This window comes from Pan paniscus, chromosome 3 (assembly GCF_029289425.2).
Source record: "Pan paniscus chromosome 3, NHGRI_mPanPan1-v2.0_pri, whole genome shotgun sequence".
NCBI lineage: Eukaryota > Metazoa > Chordata > Mammalia > Primates > Hominidae > Pan > Pan paniscus.
Window position 1 is genome coordinate 59,295,505 of NC_073252.2, and position 23,235 is coordinate 59,318,739.

Below are 23,235 nucleotides of genomic sequence, written 5' to 3' on the forward strand. Positions count from 1 at the left end.
TACAACCACACATGCCTTTTGAATCTAATGGTAAATGGGAAAACAGAAATGTTCATATATTTCAATATCAGTTAATCCTGAAATGGAAAAAAAAGCAATTTATCTAAAGTTAGTATTGTTATACGCAGTGTTATCACAGTAATAGTTCATCAATGTATCACATCCCAGTGTAAAAGCTAATAGAATATATAACTTAGCTGGCACGGTAGACTGCAGAGTAGAAATTACCCTATAGGATAAAAAAGACCCTCATCCTCTACTATAATGTGAAAAGTGGCCATGGTTTTCTAGAACAGCAATACAGGATATCCCATGGTTGTCTGATTCTGAAAGTAGTTTACTGGCAGCTAGCATCAAAATGAGATGTGATTCTTTCCTCTTGTAATTAAAGTGTGATTCTGGAGGATAAGATGGGAGGAGGGGAGCCCCAGGATTTTAGAGAGCCAGTGAGTCTATTCCTCATATTTCCCCTACCTGCAGCTTAAAGGCAAGTTCATGCTTGAGAGCTCTGAGGTCATCCAGCTGCTGCCGAAGAGATACCAGGGCATCCTGCTTCTCACAGACATCCTTCTCCAGCATCTTCATAGCCAATTCCATCTCCTGCCGCATGCTGATCTGCATCTCCAGTTCTTTCTCAACATCCTGCCCCCAAAGGTAAGTAAATTGCTTACACTCTGTTCCTTCAACTAAGTACAAACCATAATATTTCACAGGAAAAAGTACACCAAAACTCTCAGGTCTGAATATTCTGGCAAAATAGCTTAAGCTACCATTCATTTTCAGAGACATTAACAATAATTAATTAATAATTAACAATAATAATTAGGATATACAATAACATTTGCCCAATAATGTACAAATCTGAAAAACCTGCTAAGCCAAAGATAGTGCTATTTAATACGTCTAAAATATATACATATTTGAGACACTTCAGTAGACATTACGACAACTGATGGTCATATCTTATTATAGGAATATACCTACAGGGTTACAGCAGTCAGCACAAAATGAAGCAGTTGCAGTCCTCCTAAATGTGAATGTTGTTGATATATTCAAGAGCCCAGGGAACCCAGAGGACTATCTGGGTCCCTGGGGTAACATCGCAATTACTGAGGATGACTAGTATGGTTACGAGGCTAACAGATTTTTTTTTTTTTTTTTGAGACAGAGTCTCGCTCTGTCGCTCAGGCTGGAGTGCAGTGGCTCAGTCTTGGCTCACTGCAACCTCCACCTCCTGGGTTCAAGCGATTCTCCTGTCTCAGCCTCCTGAGTAGCTGGGACTACGGGTGCATGTCACCATGCCTGGCTAATTTTTTGTATGTTTAGTAGAGACGGGGTTTCACCATGTTGACCAGGCTGGTGTTGAATTCCTGACCTCGTGATCTGCCCGCCTCAGCCTCCCAAAGTGCTGGGATTACAGGTGTGAGCCACCACACTCGGCCGCTAACAGAATTTTTAGTTCACTTAACACGAAACCTCTTTTTGTTTCAACCATTATTACTGCAACGTTATGTGGGTGATCGAAGATACAAAGACCTGAGGATCTTCTGCATCTGCCTTGTGCCTTGGGCTCACCTAGGACCTCGCCTACTTTCTTAGTTTCTTTCCTTCTTAACAAACATTTGTCTTACTGTGATAAAAGGATATGAAAAATTTTAAGATTTTTATTATGTGCCACTTCACTGAGATTCTCATTTTACTTGATTAGCATTATAGAAAACGAATCATACCCCTTCTTAAAATGCTGACATATATTATTTCTGCGACCTTTCTTATGAAAAGTATTATATTTTGAGATCTCATTCACAAATACATAGAAGGCAAATGCTAACTATTTTAAGGATGTCAAAATAATATCGCTTTGTTTTCAAAAAATCTGAAATTCTGGCTGGGTGTGATGGCTCACACCTGTAATCCCAGCACTTTGGGAGTCTGAGGCAGGCGGATCACAATTACAAGGTCAGGAGTTTGAGACCAGCCTGGCCAACATGGTGAAACCCCATCTCTACTAAAATACAAAAATTAGCTGGGTGTGGTGGCAGGCGCCTGTAATTCCAGCCATTCAGGAGGCTGAGGCAGGAGAATCTCTTGAACCTGGGAGGCGGAGGTTGCAGTGAGCTGAGACTACACCACTGCACTTCAGCCTGGGTGGCAGAGCAAGACTCCATCTCAAAAAAAAAAAACAAATAAATAAATCTAAAATTATGTTATATACTGTCAATTTGTTTTATATATATATATATATATATATATATATATATTTTTTTTTTTTTTTTTTTTTTTTTTTGAGACAGGGTCTCACTCTGTCACCCAGGCTGGAGTGCAGTGTGATCTTGGCTCACTGCAGCCTTAACCTCCTTGGGCTCAGGTGATCTCCCTCCTCAGCTTCCCAAGTAGCTGGGAATACAGGCATGTACTATCAAGCATGGTTAATTTTGTAATTTTTGTAGAGATAGGGTGTCCCTATGTTGCCCAGGCTGGGCTCAAACTCCTGAGCTCAAGCGATCCTCCCAAAGTGCTGGAATTACAGGTGTGAGCCATGGCGCTTGGCCTGTAATAATTTTTTAGTACAAGTTAAGTCACCCCTTATTTTCAGGCTCCTCCTTATTCTTAAAGACATTCTGGGGAGGTCCTTGTGTTTGTTATACTATCTAAACTCCAGGAAGAGTTAGTATGTGAATACCAGGGGTTATTAATATAATAACACTAGCACCTGGATAAAATCTAGTACAGGAATAGTATCCCTTATTATAAATTCTTTTTAAAAAAAGTATGACTGACACATAGTAATTTATGGTATAGAACATGATGTTTTGATAATATAAAAATTGCGTAATGACCAAATCAGAGAAATGAATGTATCTATCATCTTAAACATTTATCATTTGTTTGTGATGAGAACATTCAAAAGCCTCATTTTTTTCCAGCATAAAGAAAAGACAAATATTTAAGGTGATGGGTATACCAAGAACACTGATTTGGTCTTTACTACATGAGTATATTAAATTATCATATGAACCCCAGAGCTATGTACATCTATTATGCATTAATTAAATAAAGAAAAAAAAAAGAAAAAAAAAACCTTTCTTCTAACTATATTAAAATGTGTATTATTGTTAACTCTAGTCACCCCACACTATGCAACAGAGGACCAGAACTTATTCCTCCTATCTAACTATAGCTTTGTACCTGTTGACCAATCTCTTACTATCTCCTGCCTCCTCTCCCTCTGGTAACCCCACCTTACTCTCTACTTTTATGAGAACAACGTTTTAGATTCCACGTATGAGTGTTATCATATGGCATTTCTCTTTCTGTGTTTGGCTTATTACACTTCACATAATGTCCTCCAGGTTCACCCATGTTGCCACAAATGACAGGATTTCATTCCTTTTTATCGCTGAATAGCATCCCATTGTGTATATATACCATGCTTTCTTTATCCATTCACGTGTTGATGAATACTTAGGTTGATTCCATATCTTGGCTACTGTGAATAGTGCTGCAATAAACATAGGAGTACAGATTCTCTCTGACATACTGATTTCGTTTCCTTTGGATATATCCCCAGTAGTGGGATTGCTGGATCTTTTGCTAGACTGATTTTTAATTAATTTATTTTTTATTTTTTGAGACGGAGTCTGGCTCTGTTGCCTAGGATGGAGTGCAGTGATACAATCTTGGCTCACTGCAGCCTCCGCTTCCCAGGTTCAAGCAATTCTCCTGGTCAGCCTCCCAAGTAGCTGGGATTACAGGTGCATGCCACCATGCCCGGCTGATTTTTTTTTTTTTTGTATTTTTAGTAGAGACGGGGTTTCACCATGCTGGTCATGCTGGTCTCGAACTCCCGACCTTACGTGATCCATCCGCCTCAGCCTCCCAAAGTGCTGGGATTACAGGTGTGAGCCACTGTGCCTGGCCCGATTTTTAATTTTTTAAGACAACTATGTTTTCCATAGTGGCTATACTAATTTATATTTTCACCAGCAGTGTGTAAAGGTTCTCTTTCTCTACATCCTTGTCAACACTTATCCTTCAATTTTTTGATAGTTGCCATTCTGATTAGAGTGAGATGATATACTCTCTATCTATATATTGATATGTATTTTTTTTAATTTCTAAAAAAAATCTTAAGAATAATACTGGATGATAAATTTTCCATTTATATCTAAGACCAATAATAAATCAGAAATAACAGCTAAAAATAAAATAGAGTAATCCTACATTAATGATTCTTTGTAAAGAAAAGAGGAGCCACCACCTCCAAGAATCTTTGCAGGGATGAGGACTTAGGTAGGAGTGAGACGGCATAGTTTAAAAAAGTAGGTTCTGTATACTTAATATTCTTGTAATACAAACCATAAAAGCAAAAAAAATAAAGATTAACAAAATCTTATTGTTGAGAATACTCAGAAAAAGATTGAGAAAGTATGATAAGGAATGTGGGTTAAAAAGAGATGAACCATTTTATAGGATCTAGAATTTTTCAGAACACTACTGATATTCCTAATCTTGGTCTGTATGATAAAACCTCTAAGTGGGCAGTTACCTTTTAATATATTCCTGAACTATTAGAAATTAAGCAAAGTTTACCAATCGTAATTGTGTCTCTTCTTTTAAATGCTTTCTTGCTTCACTTAGTGCTTGCCCTTCTGCAGTTCTGTCTTGCTTGGGACCCTTGAAAAGATAAATAACATTGTACATATTTAAGGATTTAATCTATACAGAATTAGACACTAACACTGCTACTTAGCAAGAAAAAAAGATCATACTGAAGCAGGTATAATAATGAACAAACATAACAAAGAAATTGAAGTCTAGTACATTTTTAAAGGTTAAGCTGAATTGGGGGCTTCCTGACACTTTATTTAAAATCCTAAAATAGGTTACCAAACCAGATGGTAGAAGTTTTAAAAATCAGCCTCTAAAAATAACATAGCATTCATTTCAAAATATGAGTTGGGTTATAGGTTTTTTTTTTTCTTTTTTGAAACGGAGTCTCACTCTGTCGCCCAGGCTGGACTGCAGTGGCTCAATCTCTGCTCACTGCAACCTCCACCTCCTGGGTTCAAGCGATTCTCCTGTCTCAGCTTCCCAAGTAGCTGGGATTATAGGCGTGCGCCACCACGCCCGGCTAATTTTTGTATTTTTAGTAGAGACGGGGTTTCACCACGTTGGCCAGGCTGGTCTCGAACTCCCGACCTCAAGTGATCTGCCTCCTTGGCCTCCCAAAGTGCTGGGATTACAGGCATGAGCCACTGCACCCAGCCCAGGGGCTATAGGTTTAAATGTTAATACATTCAATCTCCAGAGAATTCGCAACTGGTTATCTTCAACTATCCAGCAAGATCACAGATAAAAACAAGCAGGTCATAAAAAAATTATTCTGAGCAGTCATGAAGTCCATGCATTATTAAAGTCAATCACTTTACTCATGGAAAACTGCTTTTGTACCCTCGCAGAGCCTAGTAACTCTTTAAGAACAATTTTAATAACTATGGATTTGAATTCCTAGGGAGAGTAGATTAGAAGCATGAAGATAAAAGAAAGTAGAGATCATCCTAAAGATAACACTGAGCATCAGTAAAAAGTAAGAGATGCTATTGAATACGTAAAAGACAGGAAAAAAAACCATCCACAGAAATCGGGGAATATTTAAGTGTAAGTGTCAGAAGCTCTATCAATTTCAATAGCCTCCTAAAGTGGCACTATTATAATTTAGTAGGGAATTGTCAATGTTGGTAATTATGATCCTCAGTCATCGTAAAGGGCTAAATGTATTAAATTATGTCCTTAATTAAGAAGGCTTGGAATTGTACAAAACATAAAGGTTTACAAAATTCTAATTAGACATGTATAAAAAGTTTGATACTTTAAGGAATTAAGTTATGTAGAAAATACATTTATATGGTAGCTCTTTCCCAGTGATATATAAATAAGGTGTCACTTCTTACAAAACAGTAACATGCTATAAAAGTAATAGTATGTTTAACATAACAAATTATTAAATACTGTTTGAACCATTAGTACATAAAAACAAGAAACTGAATTAGACTGTTTCTTGAAGTCTCTAAACAGATGTAGGTGGCCGTGAAGCCAAGAAGCATCTTGTAGGAAAAGGCGCATAACCCTCCCACAACCTTCATCACACAATTATGCATGGAGTCTAAATAAAAAGTGTGCTTGATACAGGCCAGCTGCTTAAAATAGTCCTTTAGAGACTCCCCTTTACCACTAACAAGTTGATATGCTCTCAGTGAATATTTTATAAATCCAGTAAGATTAACCTTCCGATTGGATTCCAGTATGTAGGAACTTTCCTCTTTAACTCGTTCCATTTCTTCTTGTAAGGTAATGATCCTGTTGTTTGCAACTGCAAGCTGTGGATAAAATTTTAAAAATAATCTTTTATCTTTCTAAAATTAACATAGTATAAGATAATTCACGATCTGCTAGGATGTAATTCTCAGGCTTGGATATTCTTAGAAATCAAGGAAGCTATAACCCAATAAAAATGTTCTTATAAGAACTCAAGAGAAATATTTTTCTTTATTTTTCTGAGACAGGGCCTCACTCTATTGCCCAGCCTGGAGTGCAGTGGCATAATCTCGGGTCACTGTAACCTCTGCCTCCTGGGTTCAAGTGATTCTCACGCCTTAGCCTCCCAAGTAGCTGGGACTATAGGCATGCACCACCACGCCCAACTAATTTTTGTATTTTTAGTAGAGACAAGGTTTCACCATGTTGGCCAGGCTGGTGTTGAACTTCTGCCTTCAAGAGATCTGCCCACCTTGGCCTCCCAAAGTGCTGGGATTATAGGCATGAGCCACTGCGCCCGACCAAGAAATATTTTTAGAGCAGTCTAAATAAAAATAAAAAATATCTCCTTGGCCAGGTGCAGTGGCTCATGCCTGTAATCCCAGCACTTTAGGAGGCTGACGCGAGCGGATCACGAGGTCAGGAGATCGAGACCATCCTGGCCAACATGGTGAAACCCCATCTCTACTAAAAATATAAAAATTAGCTGGGCGTGGTGGTGTGTGCCTGTAGTCCCAGCTACTCGGGAGGCTGAGGCAGGAGAATAGCTTGAACCAGAGGTTGCAGTGACCCGAGATCAAGATCGCGCCACTGCACTCCAGCCTGGTGAGAGTGAAACTCGGTCTCAAAAAAATAAAATAAAATAAAATAAAATATCACCTTATTGCTACTTTTATACGAAAAGTGTTAACTTAAGATTATCTCAAGGGTGTTCTTATAGATGTACACATATTTAGTAAGAAAAAATTATTTATTAATAATGTCTATTTCTAAAATGTTTAATAAAGGGGTCCTGTCACACCATGGAACCCATGTGACAAACGCTCTATAAGATCTTTTATAGATGATTTCTTAAAAGATTAAAGACATGAACTCCAAAGTTCTCATGCTAAAAGATCCCATTAAGCATTGAGGAGATTTTTCATTTCAACACCTAAAAAGATCAGGTAATGTTATTAGCAGTCAACTGCTACGGGGAAACATTTATATCTCTTTCTTAGAAGGAAAAAGTAAGGTGGAAACACTTTTCTTCTCTGCATCTACTAAACTCCCGGAGAATGTGAAGGTGCCTGCATGAGGCCGAGAGGAATAACCAAGCAGGCTCCTCTCAGCCAGGCTAGTCTCCTTCTCGATTATTATCTCCTCATTAGCAGTGGGTGCAGGCTCTGCTCAGTTCCTGTCCTAACATGGTAAGCACAGAGAAGCTCATGCTTTCTGGGGGCAGGCCTGGAAGCCCAATTCTCTCTCAGATACTGTGGCCTAAAAATGTGCACGAAACCAATTCTGGGCAAGTAGGTCTCCTCTCTAGATTCAAGTATGCCCTCAGGCAGGTCATTCCAAAATCTTGATTTAAGAGAAACTATTGGGAAACCTGATTGTGGCTGCAGATCACAGGAGGCTTTCCAATTCAGCTTTACCAATGATGAAGTAGACATTTATTTATCTATTTATTTATTTGAGACAGGGTCTCCCTCTGTTGCCCAGGTTGGAGTGTGGTGGCACAATCTTGGCTACTGCAGCCTTGGTCTCCCAGGCTCAAACAATCCTCCCTCCTCAGCATGCCGAGTAGCTGGGACTACAGGTGTGCACCACAACACCCGGCTAATTTTTTTGGTGTAGAGATGGGGTCTCACTATGTTTCCCAGCCTAATCTTGAACTCTTGGCCTCAAACGATCCTCCTGCCTTGGCTTCCAAAGGGCTGGGATTACAGGTGTGAGTCACCGTGCCCGGCCTGAAGTGGATATTTATATCTTCATCTGCTTAATTCTTCTTAGTTTGTCATTCAGATTCAAAACCCAGGAGGGGAAAAGAGGTCTGCTATCTTTTTTACTGGCCCTTTTTTTTTTTTTTTGTGAGATGGGGTTTTGCTATGTTGCCCACGCTGATTTTGGAATCCTGGCCTCAAGCGATCCACCCACCTTGACGTCCCAGGTGTTGGGATTACAGGCGTGAGCCACCGTGCCTGGCCTTACTGGCTTTCTTAAACCCAAAATGGAAATGAAAAAAGGCAGAACTAATGAGCCTCATCTACTCTCTTAGAGCATATTTTCTTTAAGAAAATAAGTGCTATTGGTAAAATAAATAAGTCAATGAATAAATATTGTTAGTATTAATATGACTCTAAGGAAGACAAGTCTTATGACTGAGGGAATAAAATTAACAACTATATTTATTGAGTGCTCATGATGTGTTAGGTACTGTTCTAAGCCCTAATCATGTATTAAATCATTTCATTCACACAGCAATCTCATAAAATGTTATTATTGCTATTTCCATGTTATAGATAAATAAATCAAGGAATAGAAGCTTAAGTAATTGGCCCAGGATTAGAAGACTAGCAAGTGGCTGGGTACGGTGGCTCATGCCTGTAATCCCAGCACTTTGGGAGGCCGAGGCGGGTGGATCACCTGAGGCCGGGAGCTCAAGACCAGCCTGGCCAACCTGGTGAAACTCTGTTTCTATAAAAATACAAAAATTAGCCAGCTGTGATGGTGCATGCCTGTGGTCCCGGCTACTCGGAGGCTGAGGCAGGAGAATTGCTTGAACCGGGAGGTGGAGGTTAAAGTGAGCCAAGATGGCACCACTGCACTTCAACCTGGGCGACAAAGCAATACTCTGTCTCAAAAAACAAAAAACAAAAAACAAAACAAAACAAAACAAAACAAAAAAACAAAAAACTAGCAAGTGCCAGAGCCAGGACATGAACCCAAGTAGCCTAACTTTAGAGATCATGCTTAATTGCTATGCTGTACTGCTTCAACATAGTAGCAGCAGAATAACAGTAAAAAATCTGTGCTGAACATTCCAAAAGCCTATGTGATAAGATTCTAAGGACCCTAAGCATAAAGTTTTAAGATATATAAAATTTAAAAATTTTTGTCCAAAAGTGAAGGTCACAGAGTTGAGTAATAAAAAAGGTATTTTAAAACTATAATAATGAAAATGTTCATTCTAAAGAAAAACTGATTAAAAGCATCTTCCTGACTAGTGCTTTAATTTGATTTTATTTAAACTAAATTCATCCCATGGGGTGTAAGGGCATCATTACAATTAGAAATAAAGAAGGTGGGCCAGGTGCAGTGGCTATGCCTATTATTCTAGCACTTTGGAAGGCCGAGGCAGGCGGGTCACTTGAGCTCAGCAGTTCAGGACCAGCATGGGCAACATGGCAAGACCCCCTCTCTACTAAAAATAGCCAGGTGTGGTGGTGTGTGCCTGTGATCCCAGCTACTTGGGAGGCTGAGGGTGGGAGATCACTTGAGCCCGGGGGGCGGGGGTTACAGTAAGCCCTTGTGTCACTGCATTCCAGCCTGGACAACAGAATGATACCCTATCTCAGAAAAAAAAAAAAAAAAAGAAAAAGAAATAAGGAAGGTAAACTCTTTGCCATCTGGACAATGTTATTTAGTATTTTTCATAAAATCATCTAATGCTATTTAAAGAAAAAATATCTGTAGCTAAGGCTTGGCAAGTTAAGGAAAAAAATATTTTTATTAGAAGTAAAACACGAGGTTATTTTTCTGTTCTTATTTTAGGGACTTTTCTAAGAGTTTTCATATTCTTATCTGATCTTCAGAGTTAATTGTGAGGCCGAAAAGGAAGTGTATTGTAAACACTCTCATTTTCCAGTGACGGAACTCAGCCTCTTGGAGGTCAAGTGGCTGACTTACTCAGGAGCACATGAGTTACATAAGCATGATTTGTAGGCAGGGATTACTGATCTTCTGACCAGTACTCTTCACCTTATCTATGTAACTGTCCCAGGAAGAAAACAAGGACATAGGCGGTGGGGAGTTTGCCAATCTGGAACATAAATCAATGCCTGGCACATATAAATATTTGTCTAGCTCTTGCACATAAACTGTGTGAAACGCTTACTGAATGAATAAATGATGAATATGCTATATGCTAAACATTTAATCTGGGCTAGCCCAGACAAAACATGCACACGAAAGAAACCAAGATACTCCATCAACCAGGCAACATGCCCCTACACAGTCTAATTGGGTAAATGAGATCCTGCAATAAGCCAACTGGGCCATTCTAGTCAGAATAAGGAGTTATGGGCCACGCGAGGTGGCTCACGCCTGTAATCCCAGCACTTTGGGAGGCTGAGGCGGGTGGATCACCTGAGGTCAGGAGTTCAAGACCAGCCTGACTAACATGGAGAAACCCCGTCTCTACTAAAAAAATACAAAATTAGCCGGGGTGGTGGTGTATGCCTGTAATCCCAGCTACTCGGGAGGCTGAGGCAGGAGCATCGCTTGAACTTGGGAGACGGAGGTTGCAGTGAGCCAAGATCGCGCCACTGCACTCCAGCCTGGGCAACAAAAGCAAAACTCCATCTCAAAAAAAAAAAAAAAAAAAAAAAAAAGAATAAGAAGTTATGTACTACAGTCAATATTATTTGAAAAGTCAAGTTCTTTCTTTCCAAAGTTACATTAAAATTATTGGTTCTACTAATGCATATTAAATTCTGTAAGTCAATCAAAGAATTTCCAAAACTTACCTCCTCTGTCAGTTTAGTGTTGGATTTTTCTAATGCATCTACTTTTGCCTGAAGGTTGTTTACAGTAGCACTATAATATAGAGAAGAAAAAAAATGTCACTTTTGAAAAACAGACAATACTCTGTACCTTCCTTTTTAAACCCTTCACACTTATCCTTCAGTTCATTGTCTAATGTTCATAATTTTTTATTTTATTATTATTATTTTTAGACGGAGTCTCGTTGTGTCGCTGAGACTGGAGTGCAGTGGTGCGATTCTCGGCTCACTGCAACCTCTGCCTCCTGGGTTCAAGTGATTCTCTTGCCTCAGTCTCCCGAGTAGCTGGAGACTACAGACATGCACCACCAAATCCAGCTAATTTTTGTATTTTTTGGTGGAGATGGGGTTGCACCATGTTGCCCAGGCAGGTCTCAAACTGTTGACCTCAAGTGACCCACCTGCCTCGGCCTCCCAGAGTGCTGGGATTACAGGCATGAGCCACTGCGCCAGGCCTTAATGCTCACAAATCTTGACTTCTAGGCTTACAAAAGGCTATTATCTTTGGCATTTGAGTTTTAATTCAGTAAGTATTTATTCAATGAAATAAAAGAGTTCATTCCCTACAGAATAAACTTTGTTTATCTACATATGATAATAACAGTCTATATGAATTAAATACTTACATGCACCAAACCCTCTTCTAAATTACGTTATTTGCGTTATTGCATTTATTCCTTTCAACAACCCTTTATGTTAGGTATTCTCATTTACAGATAAAGAAACTAAGGCATAGAAAGAGTAAATAATAGTGCCATTGTTTATATTTCATTGTTAACTGTAACCATATCTTTGCTTGGCTAACATCTCCATAGTTCATTAAAGTCATTATATTAGTTCTTGGTCCCCAGAGAAAATGTACTTAAATTGTTTTGAATTTGCTAGGTGGAACCAAGACTACTTAAAATTTTACTGACAGTAGTATAATCATATTATAAGTTTTACTTAAATTAAAAATGTCTATTTTTCATAAGAGAACTAGAAACAAGATAATTAATGAATATATTAATTATTCTTCAAAATTATTCAGTAGTCTTAACATAACAAGAACATCAAAGTACTTGAGAATACCAATAGCTTTTGGATAGCTCTTCTCAGGAGAGAGGAAACTGTTTTATGTTCTGGAAAATTCTGAAAATACAGTAGTCCTCTCTTATCTATAGTTTTGTTTTCTGTGGTTTCAGTTACCTGCACTCAACTGTGGTTCAAAAATAGGTAAGAATAGTACAATAAGATACTGTTCTCCCTCTGGGACTTCCTTGGGCAAAGCTGGGCATGTATTTTTTTCTTACATGTAAATAAGGATTTTGATAGACTCATGTATAAACGTATTTGTTTAAATCCCACATAAGATGTCCAAATCTGATTTGTGCTCTCTATGACACAAACAATAGAGGGAAGTATGAGCATGTTTAAAAAACACACATAAATAAGGATTATCCAGTAAGGACTTTTACTTCTCCTAAGATAAAAAAATAAACTGTGAACATATATACAACACTGAATTGTCGTAAGGACAGTGGCCCTTAGAAAATCTTTTGGAAATAATGATTTCTCAATGCACAAAATCTTGAAACTGGTATTTCTAATGCTTTCTTTCTCTAATTTTTGTTTTGTTTTGTTTTGTTTTGAGACGGAGTCTCGCTCGGTTGCCCATGCTGGAGTGCAGTGGCGCGATCTCGGCTTACTGTAAGCTCTGCCTCCCGGGTTCACGCCGTTCTCCTGCCTCGGCCTCCCGAGCAGCTGGGACTACAGGCGCCTGGTACCACGCCCGGCTAACTTTTTTTTGTATTTTTAGTAGAGACGGGGTTTCACCGTGTTAGCCAGGATGGTCTCCATATCCTGACCTTGTGATCCGCCTGCCTCGGCCTCCCAAAGTGCTGGGATTACAGGCGTGAGCCACTGCTCCCGGCCTCTTTAATTTTTAATTAAACTTTAATGTTTTATTCACTGTGCTCAGATATAGAATAGCCATAGTCATTTAAGGACAATAAGAAATATAAATACAGAAAACTGAAGGGGGAAAAAAACCTGAGAAAACTAGGAAGAAGAAGTTCAATGAAAACGAAATAAAAGGATGTGTTGATTTTGAGGGAGACACTACATTCATATTACTTTTATTATAGTGTATTGTTAAAGTTGTTTTATTTTATTATTGTTGCTAATCTCCTACCTTGCCTAATTTATAAATTAAACTTTATCATAGGTACATATGTATAGGAAAAAACATAGCATATATAGGGTTTGGTACTATCTGTGGTTTCAGATATCCTTTGGGGGTCTTAGAATGTATCCCCTCCACATAAGGGGGAACTACTGTACTTTGTGAATACTTGGTGAATTAACTGTAAAAATGGCAAAGAAATTCAATTTATATATTAAATTAATGCTATTAATTCAATGTATAAATGAGAAATGCAGGAAAACAAAGCATGTATCTTTTTTTTGTTTGTTTGTTTAAGACAGGGTCTCGCTCTGTAACCCAGGGTGGGGTGTAATGGCAAGACCAGGGTTCACTGCAGCCTCAGCTTCCCAGGCTCAAGTGATCCTCCTCCTGTCTCAGCCCCACAAGTAGCTGGGACTACAGGCACATGCCCGGCTAGTTTTGAGTTTTTTAATAGAGACAAGGTCTTGCTATGTTACCCTAGCTCATCTTGAACTCCTGAGCTAAAGCAATCCTCCCACCTTGGCCTCCCAAAGTGTTGGGACTACAGGCTTTGGCCCAGCACACCTGGACGATATGATTAATTTAAAGGTACTAATGTAATGAGTGGTTTACCCAAGATCAGTTCTGAAATATGCAGCTATCTCTACTAAACTGAAAAAGCTACCAATTTCAACTGTATATGTCACATATTTTAAAATTCTTAACTGAATGTATTTACGTATTTATCTATTTAATCACTAGAGTTATAATTACATACGTAATATTATATACTATGTTATTATATATTATATATAACATTATATACTGCCTTTCACTAAAGGTCACCAAAACTGTTAAATGCCATTTATTTATCTAGTGCCTAACTCAGTGCCTGGCAAGCAGGAATTCTACATATATTTGTTGAACACTGTCTGAATTTATCCTCACTGCGCATCATCTTACTCTTCCCTTCTCCTTCAACAATTCCCCAGTAAAGTAATATATTTATTCATTATTTACTTCAAATGTCTGTTCAGTTCTTCTACATAGTTCTTCTGGTCCAGAATTGCAGTAATCTGACCGTCTCTGGGGGAAGGGGAAGAAAATAGAAATAAAATAAATAACATAAGAAATACCAAGATCCCAACCCCACCCCACCCCATCTTTTCATAAAACATGAGAAAAAAATTGTGGCACAGATACACCGAACCATAAGACAGATTTGATGTAAAACCCTCTTGACATAGCAACAAGAAAGAGTCAGGAGTTTAAAAATGACAAAACCCCTCACTAATAAAGCTCTTGTGATAGCTTACAAACCTCAGTATTAATAATTTAGGTCACAGGTATGATGTTGCAATCTATTAGACGCATTTAAAGGATAAAAATTTTCTTGTTAATAGGTTTTTCAGCTTCACTAGTAGTATTTATAGTAACAACTTTCCAATTGTCATAGGACTTGAATTAAGCTCACTCTGATGTAATATAGCTGTTCTCAAGGGCTAAATATTTGTCTGTAAGTGCTATTTAACATTTAAAGTGAATGGTTAAAAAGGCTTTCACGAAGATTGAAAGTTTATTTTATATATATATATATATATATATATATATATATATATATATATATTATTTTTTTTTTTTTTTTGAGGCGGAGTCCCGCTTTGTCACCCAGGCCGGAGTGCAATGGTGTGATTTCGGCTCACTGCAACCTCCACCTCCCGGGTTCAAGCAATTCTCCGGCCTCAGCCTCCCAAGTAGCTGGGATTACAGGCACCCGCCATAATGCCTGGCTATTTTTTTTTTTTTTTGTATTATTGTAGAGATGGGGTTTCACCATGTTGGCCAGGCTGGTCTCAAACTCCTGACCTCAGGTCATCTGCCTGCCTCGGCCTCCCAAAGTGCTGGGATTACAAGCATGAGCCACCATGCCCGGCCCAAATGTTTATTATTACATGAAAAATTAAACTGTGGATAAAGAAGGTTCACGACTACAACAAACTAATCTATAGTAGACAAAAGATAAACAGCCAGATTTTTCAGCTGTAAGATAAAATTAAGGCCCCAAACCTATACAATTACTAAAAGAACAGTGAGATAATCTTAGCTCAATGTCAAAAATTAAAAATCAGACTAATTATGCTTTCAATGGCTAAATTTATAAAAAGAATAGATGTGCTTCTGATCTCTAATTACTAAGTACCATAATGAATATTTTAAAAGTGTTTAACACAATTTTAGATTTACAAGAAGAGGTATAAACGCAGCACAGAGTTCCCATGTACCTTCAATCAGTTTCCCCTAATGTCAATATTTTACATAACCTCACAGTGCATATTTCATATTGCCAATTTTAAGCAAACTGAGAATGCGACTCCTCTGGTCAAAATGACCATGTTTTTAAACCCTACTATAAGACATGGAGAATTGGAATCCTTTAGAAAATTTGTATTTTCTTTGCCCCTGAACCACATAGCAGGAAAATCATTAAAGAAACAAACAAAAAAATCCTTTTAGGGTTTAGAGGTAGGCATAATAGTCAGATATTTCTGGCAAGACTTTATTAAAGCTATATGATCAGAAATTCTTTCAGCACGTCTGTTAAAACAGTATTGTTGTAAACTTTAAGTACTACCAAAGGAAAAAAAATGCTACATCAGGAGAAAAGAAATCTAATTTTCTTTGTACGTACCCTTCAGTACCTTTACTGCTGTTCCCGTCCTTGAGATACATTGAAAAATCTATAACTCCAACCTACAGAGAGAATTTTCAGGTTTTAATATAAAATTAGATATTCTTTACAAGGCATAACACAATGTCTCCTTCTAGGCACTCAAAACAGTAATACAGTCATGACACTTACTAGAAATTTACGATTAAAAATGTACTGTTTTACTTTCAGTTTAATCAAGAATTAACAAGAGTTGGAAGTAAAGAATCAAGATTATGTCAATAAGACTAGAAGACTAGATCACAACTAACACAGTCAACAGAATACTTAATATAAATAAGGTCTAAAGTTTCTTTCTCTTTTGCTTATTTCGGGTATTCTGCTACTGAATCCCTGTTCATTTTTAGAAATAACTTTTTAAAAATTAGCACATTTCCCCTGTAGAAGTTTCAGAAAATACAGCTAAAAAAAAGGGGAAGTAATATTAAACACTCATAATCCCAACCACTGAAGATGACCATTGCTAACATTTTGGTGTCTATTCCTCCAAACTTTCATTGATGTACACGTCTTCATTTTTCAAGATTGCCATTTTACTATTTAGCTTATTTCTTTTTAAAAATCCACACCAAAGGCCGGGCGCAGTGGCTCATGCCTATAATCCCAGCACTTTGGGAGGCCGAAGCGGGTGGATCACCTGAGGTCAGGAGTTCGAGACCACACTGACCAACATGGAGAAACCCTGTCTCTACTAAAAATACAAAAATTAGCTGGGTGTGGTGGCACATGCCTGTAATCCCAGCTACTCGGGAGGCTGAGGCAGGAGAATCGCTTGAATCCAGGAGGTGGAGGTTGCGGTAAGCCAGGATCTCACCATTGCACTCCAGCCTGGGCAACAAGAGCAAAACTCCGTCTCAAAAAAAATAAAAATAAAAAAATAAATAAAAAATCCACACCAAAAAATCTTACTTCCCTTCCTATTTTACCAGAATAAAACATAACAGAAGTTTGTCATAGTATTTCATACAGAAAGGGTGAGAAGTAATTAAAGTGAAAACATTATTTATTGGGCAATTAATGTGTACTAGGCCCTGTTCTAACTGCATTACATCAAGAAATCTGAAACAACAAGAAACTAAGTAATTATAAAATATATTCAGCTAGAAAATGAGGAAGCCAGAATCCAAACCTAGGCAGTTAGCTTCAGAGCCTTTACTCTTAACTACCGTGCTTTAATGGCCTTTAAGTACAGTTCGCTCTCATTCTCAGCAAGTCCTAGAATCCAAGGACGCAGACGGCTGACTGTAAGGGCTTGAGCATTGTGAGTGTTGGTATTCATGGAGGTGCTGGAAATAATCTCCTTTGGACACTGAAGGACAACTGTACAGTTGATTCTTGAACAACACGACTTTGAATTGTGCGAGTCCACCTATATACTATATATATACACAATATAAAATATATATTTATATTTATATTATATTATTTTATTTCTGAGACAAAGTCTCACTCTGTCATCCAGGCAGAAAAAAAAAGGTTTTCCTCCATCTCTGCCACTCCTGAGACAGCAAGACCAACCGCCTCCTCTTCCTCCTCCTCCTCATCAACCTGGTTAGTGTGAAGACCTTTATGATGATCTGGTTCCTTTATGATAATCCATTCATTTAAATGAATAGTAAATATATTTTCTCATCTTTATAATTTTCCTATAACATTTTCTTGTCTCTAGCTTACTTTATTGTAAGAATACAGCATGTGAAATATACAATAGGCCAGGCGCCATGGCTCATGCCTGTAATCCCAGCACTTTGGGAGGCCGAGGCAGGAGGATCACTTGAGCTCAGGAGTTCAAGACCAGCTTAGGCAACATAGCGAAACTCTGTCTCCACAAAACAAAAAAATTAGCTGGGTGTGGTGGCATGTTCCTATAGTCCCAGCTACTCTGAAGGCTGAAGTGGGAGGATCAATTAAGCCTGGGAGGCAGAGGTTGCACTGAGCTGAGTTCACTCCACGGCACTCCGGCCTGGATGACAGTGAGACTTTGTCTCAAAAATAAAATAAAATAAATATAAATATAACTATTTATAATATACAAAATATGTGTTAATTGACTGTTTATGTTACTAGTAAGGCCTCTGGTTAATCGTATGCTATTAGTACTTAACGTTTTTAAGGAATGAAAAGTTTTAGGTGAATTTTCTATGTGGGATGTTTCTACCATGTGGAATGCCTTACTCTGTTGTTCAAGAGTCAACTGCATATATTTTAGTATACACACACATGCACACACACACACCTCATTTTATTGCACTTTGCTTCACAGATATTGCATTTTTTACAAATTGAAGGTTTGTGGCAACCCTGCGTCATGCAAGTATATTAGTGCCATTTTTCCAACAGCATGTGCTCACTTCATGTCTCGGTTTCACATTTTGGTAACTCTCACAGTACTTTAAACTTTTTCTTTATTATTACATCTGCTATGATAACCTGTAATCAGTGATCTTTGATATTACTATCAAAATTATTTTGGGGCTCCATGAACTACGCCCATATAAGATGGCAAGCAATCCATAAATGTGTATGTTCTCACTGCTGTACTTACTGGCCGTTCCCCCATCTCTCTCCCTTCTCCTTGGCCTCCCTATTCCCTAAGACACAACAATACTGAAATTAGGCCAATTAATAACCCTGCAATGGCCACTAAGTGTTCAAGTGAAAGGAAGAATTGCACATTTCTTATTTTAAAACAAAAGCCAGAAAAAATTAAGCTCAGTGAAGAAGGCATGTCAAAAGAGAAGACAGGCCAAAAGGTAGGCTTTTTGGGCCAAACAGCCAGGTTGTGAAAGCAAAGGAGAAGTGCTTGAAGGGAATTAAGTGCTACTCATGAACAAATGAATGACAAGAAAGCAAAACAGCCTTATTGCTGACAGGAATAAAGTTTGAGTGGTCGGTATAGAAGATCAAACCAGCCACAACATTCCCTTAAGCCAACACCTAATTCAGAGCAAGGCCCTAATGCTCTTGAATTCTATGGAGATTGAGAGGTAAAAAAGCTGCAGAGGAAAAGCCTGAAGTTAGCAGCCACTGGTTTATGAGGTTTAAGGAAAGTGTCTCCATAACATAAAAGTACAAGTTGAAGCAGCAAGCACTGATGTAAATAATAGAAGCTGTAGCAAGTTATCCAGAAGATCTAATTAAGATAATTGATGAAGGTGGATACACTCAACAACAGATTTTCACTGTAGTCAAAACAGCCTTCTATTAGACAATGCCATCTAGGACTTTCATAGCTATAGATGAGAAGTCAATGCCTGGCTTCAAAGCTGCAAAGGACAGACTGACTCTCTTGTTAGAGGCTAATGCAGCTGGTGACTCTAAGTTGAAGCCAGTGCTCATTTACCATTCTGAAAATCCTAGGGCCCTTAAGAATGATGCTAAATCTACTCTGCCTATGCTTTATAAATGGAATAGTGGGCTGGGCATGGTGGTTCATGCCTGTAATCCCAGCACTTTGGGAAGCCAAGGCAGGCAGATCACTTGAGGCCATGAGTTTGAGATCAGCCTGGGCAATATGGCAAAACCCCATCTCTACTATAAATAAAAAAATTAGCTAGGTGTGGTGGTGCATGCCTGTAGTCCAGCTACTCAGGAGGATGAGGCATGAGGATTGCTTGAGCCCAGGAGGCGGAGGTTGCAGTGAGCTGAGATGGTGCCACTGCATTCCAGCCTGGGAGACACATTAAGACTCTGTCTCTAAAAAACAAAAAACAAAAACAAAAACAAAACAAAAATAAAGGGTACAGCAAAGACAGCACATCTGTTTACAGCATGGTTTACTGGAGTATTACATAAACTTAGTTGATAAAGCAGCAGCAAGATTTGAGAGGACTGACTCCAATTTTGAATGAAATTCTACTGTGGGTAAAATGCTGTCAAACAGCGTGGTATGCTACAGAGAAATCTTTTGTAAAGGAAGCCAATTAATGTGGTAAACTTCATTGTTGTCTTATTTTAAGAAATTGCCACAGCCACCTCAACTTTCAGCAACTAACAAGATCAGTCAGCAGCCATTAACACTGAGGTAAGACCCTCTACCAGCAAAAAGATTACAACTCACTGAAGGCTCAGGTGATTGTTAGCATTTTTTTAGCAATAAAGTATTTTTAAGTTAAGGTATGTACATTATTTTTTACACTTACACTATCACATACTTAATAGACTACAGTATAATGCAAACAAACTTTTTATTTAAAAAAATTTTTTTAGAGTTTTATTTTGAGACAGGGTCTCACTGTCACCCAGGCTGGAATGCACAATCATGGCTAACTATAGCCTCGACTTCCCAAGCTCAAGTGATCCTCCTGCCTCAGCCTCCCAAGTAGCTACACAACCAGCTAATTTTTTATTTTTTGTAGAGACGGGGTCTCACTATGTTGCCCAGGCTTGTCTCAAACTTCTGAGTTCAAGTGATACTCCCGCCCCAAAGTGCAGGGATTACAGGTGTGAACAATCGCACCTGGCCTAGTATAAACAAACTTTTACATGTACTGGGAAACCAAAAAATGCATGTGACTTGCTTTATTATGATATTTGCTTTATTGTTGTGATCTGAAACCAAACCTGCAATATCTCTGGGTATACCTGTGTTTGTGTGTGTATGTATGTGTATGTAAATGTGTATGTGTGTGTGTGTATATGTATGTTTAACAGAGAGTACAGCCAAGACAAGAATCTGAAAAACATTCGTAACGTATAAATGAGCCAAACTGGAAGGAAAAACAATCTTTTTTTAATATTCCCATCAAAATGGAAGGAAATCCTGTTTATGACTCATAGAATATGGCCTAATTTGGTTGGTATAACCTAATCAAATCCACTTCTGAGATAGCAGAACTCAGAGTGACACCCATGGGAATGAGTCTCTTTCCCATACCTGAGAGTCCAAGTCTTCTCCTTTCATACAGAAATTGGCATCAATGACATTCAGACCCACCAACAGACCAGCAATTATGGCTCCTTCTTCTTCCATCATGAGGGCATTGGGTTCGTAGAATTCACTGTAAGAGAAATCCACAGAATTCCTTATTGTAACAAAAATCTCAAAAATCCAGAGACAAGGACAAAAATGGTTGATTCATGGTTGAATCATAGTCATCATGGTTGATTATAGCCATCTACAAAAATAGTAAAAAAAAAACTACAAAAAGAAAGGCTTTAGTAAATATTTTACTTTTAGAATAATAGGTGGATGTTGGCAAGTGGCACTGGAGAAAAAATTTTTTAAAAGAAAAAAATAATAGGCGCATGAATAGATTCTTTAGATAATAGGCTGGCAGAAAGACGTGATTGAACAGTATTGTGGTTGAAGCAGGTATTCAGACTTTTCTGACATATTTGTACTTGTGATGCACCATCAGATAATTTTGCAATCTTTTATGCATCTTAAAACATTTGTTTGGTAGCTCGGCATGGTGGTTCGCACCTGTAATCCCAGCACTTGGGGAGACCAAGGCGGGAGGACTGCTTGAGCCCAGGACTTTGAGACCAGAGTGAGCAACATAGTAAGACCCCATCTCTACTAAAAACAAAAAAAAAACTGAATGGATAAAAATTATTGGCTGGGCACGGTGGCTCACGCTTGTAATCCCAGCACTTTGGGAGGCCGAGGCAGGTGGATCACTTGAGGTCAGGAGTTCAAGACCAGCCTGGCCAACATGGTGAAACCCCATCTCTACTAAAAATACAAAAATTAGCTGGGTGTGGTGGTGCACACCTGTAATCCCAGCTACTCAGGAGGCTGAGGCAGGAGAATCGCTTGAACACAGGAGGCAGAGGTTGCAGTGAGCTGAGATTGTGCCACTGCACTCCAGCCTGGGTGACAGAGCAACACTCTGTCTCAAAAAAAAAATTCGTGAAGACCCATAGATAATTAAATACTGCTTATAATGCACCTAAATTACTAATACACACACAAAAAAACCAGTGATGTAATTCATATGATCTAACTATTGCATTCCTTGGTATTTACCCAACTGAGTTAAAAACTTACGTCCACACAAAAACCTGCATACATGTGTTTATAGCAGTTTTACTCTTAATTGCCAAAATTTGGGAGCAACCAAGATGTCCTTCAGTAAATGAATGGACAATGGCATATGACTTAGCACTAAAAAAAGGGAGCTATCGCCAGGCGCAGTGGCTCACGCCTGCAATCCCAGCACTTTGGGAGGCCAAGGCGGGTGGATCACCTGAGGTCGGAAGTTCAAGACCAGCCTGACCAACATGTAGAAACCCTGTCTCTACTAAAAAAAAAAAAAAAAAAAAAAAAAAAAATACAAAATTAGCCGGGCATGGTGGCACACGCCTGTAATCCCAGCTACTCAGGAGGCTGAGGCAGGACAATCACTTGAACCTGGGAGGCGGAGATTGCGGTGAGCTGAGATCGTGCCATTGCACTCCAGCCTGGGCAACAAGAGTGAAACTCTGTCTCAAAGAACAAAAAAAAAGGGAGCTATCAAGCCACAGAGGAAACTTAAATGCATATTACTAAGTGAAAGGTGCCAGTCTGAAAAGGCCATATACTCTGTGATTCCCACTACATGACATTCTGGAAAAGGAAAAACCACAGAGACAGTAAACCCCTGGTAACAACAGTACAATCACAGTACGATCAGTGGTTATTAGGGGCTGGAGGACAGAGAGATGAATAGGTGGAGCACAGAGGATTTTTTAGGGCCATGAAACTATTTTGTATGGTACTATAATGACATATGGATACATATCATTATACATCTGTCAAAATCCATAAAACATACAATACCAAGAGTAAACCTTAATGTGAACTATGAACTTTGGGAGATAATGATGTGTCAATGTAGGTTCATCAATTGTAACAAATGTACCACTCCTGTGGGATGTTGATAATGAGGGAGGTTGTACAGGGGGGAAGGGTATGTATGAAAAATCTCTGTACCTTCTACTCAATATTGCTATAAATTTAAAACCACTCTAAAAAATAGTCTTTTAGATTTTTTAAAAAAATCGAAACAGGCGGGTGCGGTGGCTCACGCCTGTAAACCCCACACTTTGGGAGGCTGAGGCAGGTGGATCACTTGAGGTCAGGAGTTGAAGACCAGCCTGGCCAACGTGGTGAAACCCTGTCTCTACTAAAAATACAAAAATTAGCCAGGTGTGGTGGTGCATGCCTATAGTCCCATCTACTCGGGAGGCTGAGGCAGGAGAATCGATTGAACCTGGGAGGTGGAAGCTGCAGTGAGCCGCGATTGCACCACTGCACTCCAACCTGGGTGACAGAGCGCGACTCTCTTAAAGCA

General features: G+C 38.7%; 1 protein-coding gene across 14 annotated transcripts in view; it reads right to left on the minus strand.

Annotated features, from left to right (window-relative positions):
• The window catches only part of RUFY3 (RUN and FYVE domain containing 3), a 100,810-nt gene that overhangs the window by 19,058 nt on the left and 58,517 nt on the right, over positions 1–23,235 (minus strand). For all 14 annotated transcript variants that reach the window (XR_010111968.1, XM_034958684.3, XM_055111451.2 and 11 more), the window contains 7 exons: positions 20,835–20,958; positions 15,920–15,981; positions 14,251–14,316; positions 11,049–11,118; positions 6,288–6,380; positions 4,594–4,677; positions 475–642 (listed from right to left, as the gene is read on the minus strand). Coding sequence is in view for 13 of the 14 variants with exons in the window: in XM_034958684.3 (XP_034814575.2) it covers positions 475–642; positions 4,594–4,677; positions 6,288–6,380; positions 11,049–11,118; positions 14,251–14,316; positions 15,920–15,981; positions 20,835–20,958 (667 nt within the window). In the remaining variant the exon portion in view is untranslated. The remainder of the gene's footprint in view (positions 1–474; positions 643–4,593; positions 4,678–6,287; positions 6,381–11,048; positions 11,119–14,250; positions 14,317–15,919; positions 15,982–20,834; positions 20,959–23,235) is intronic.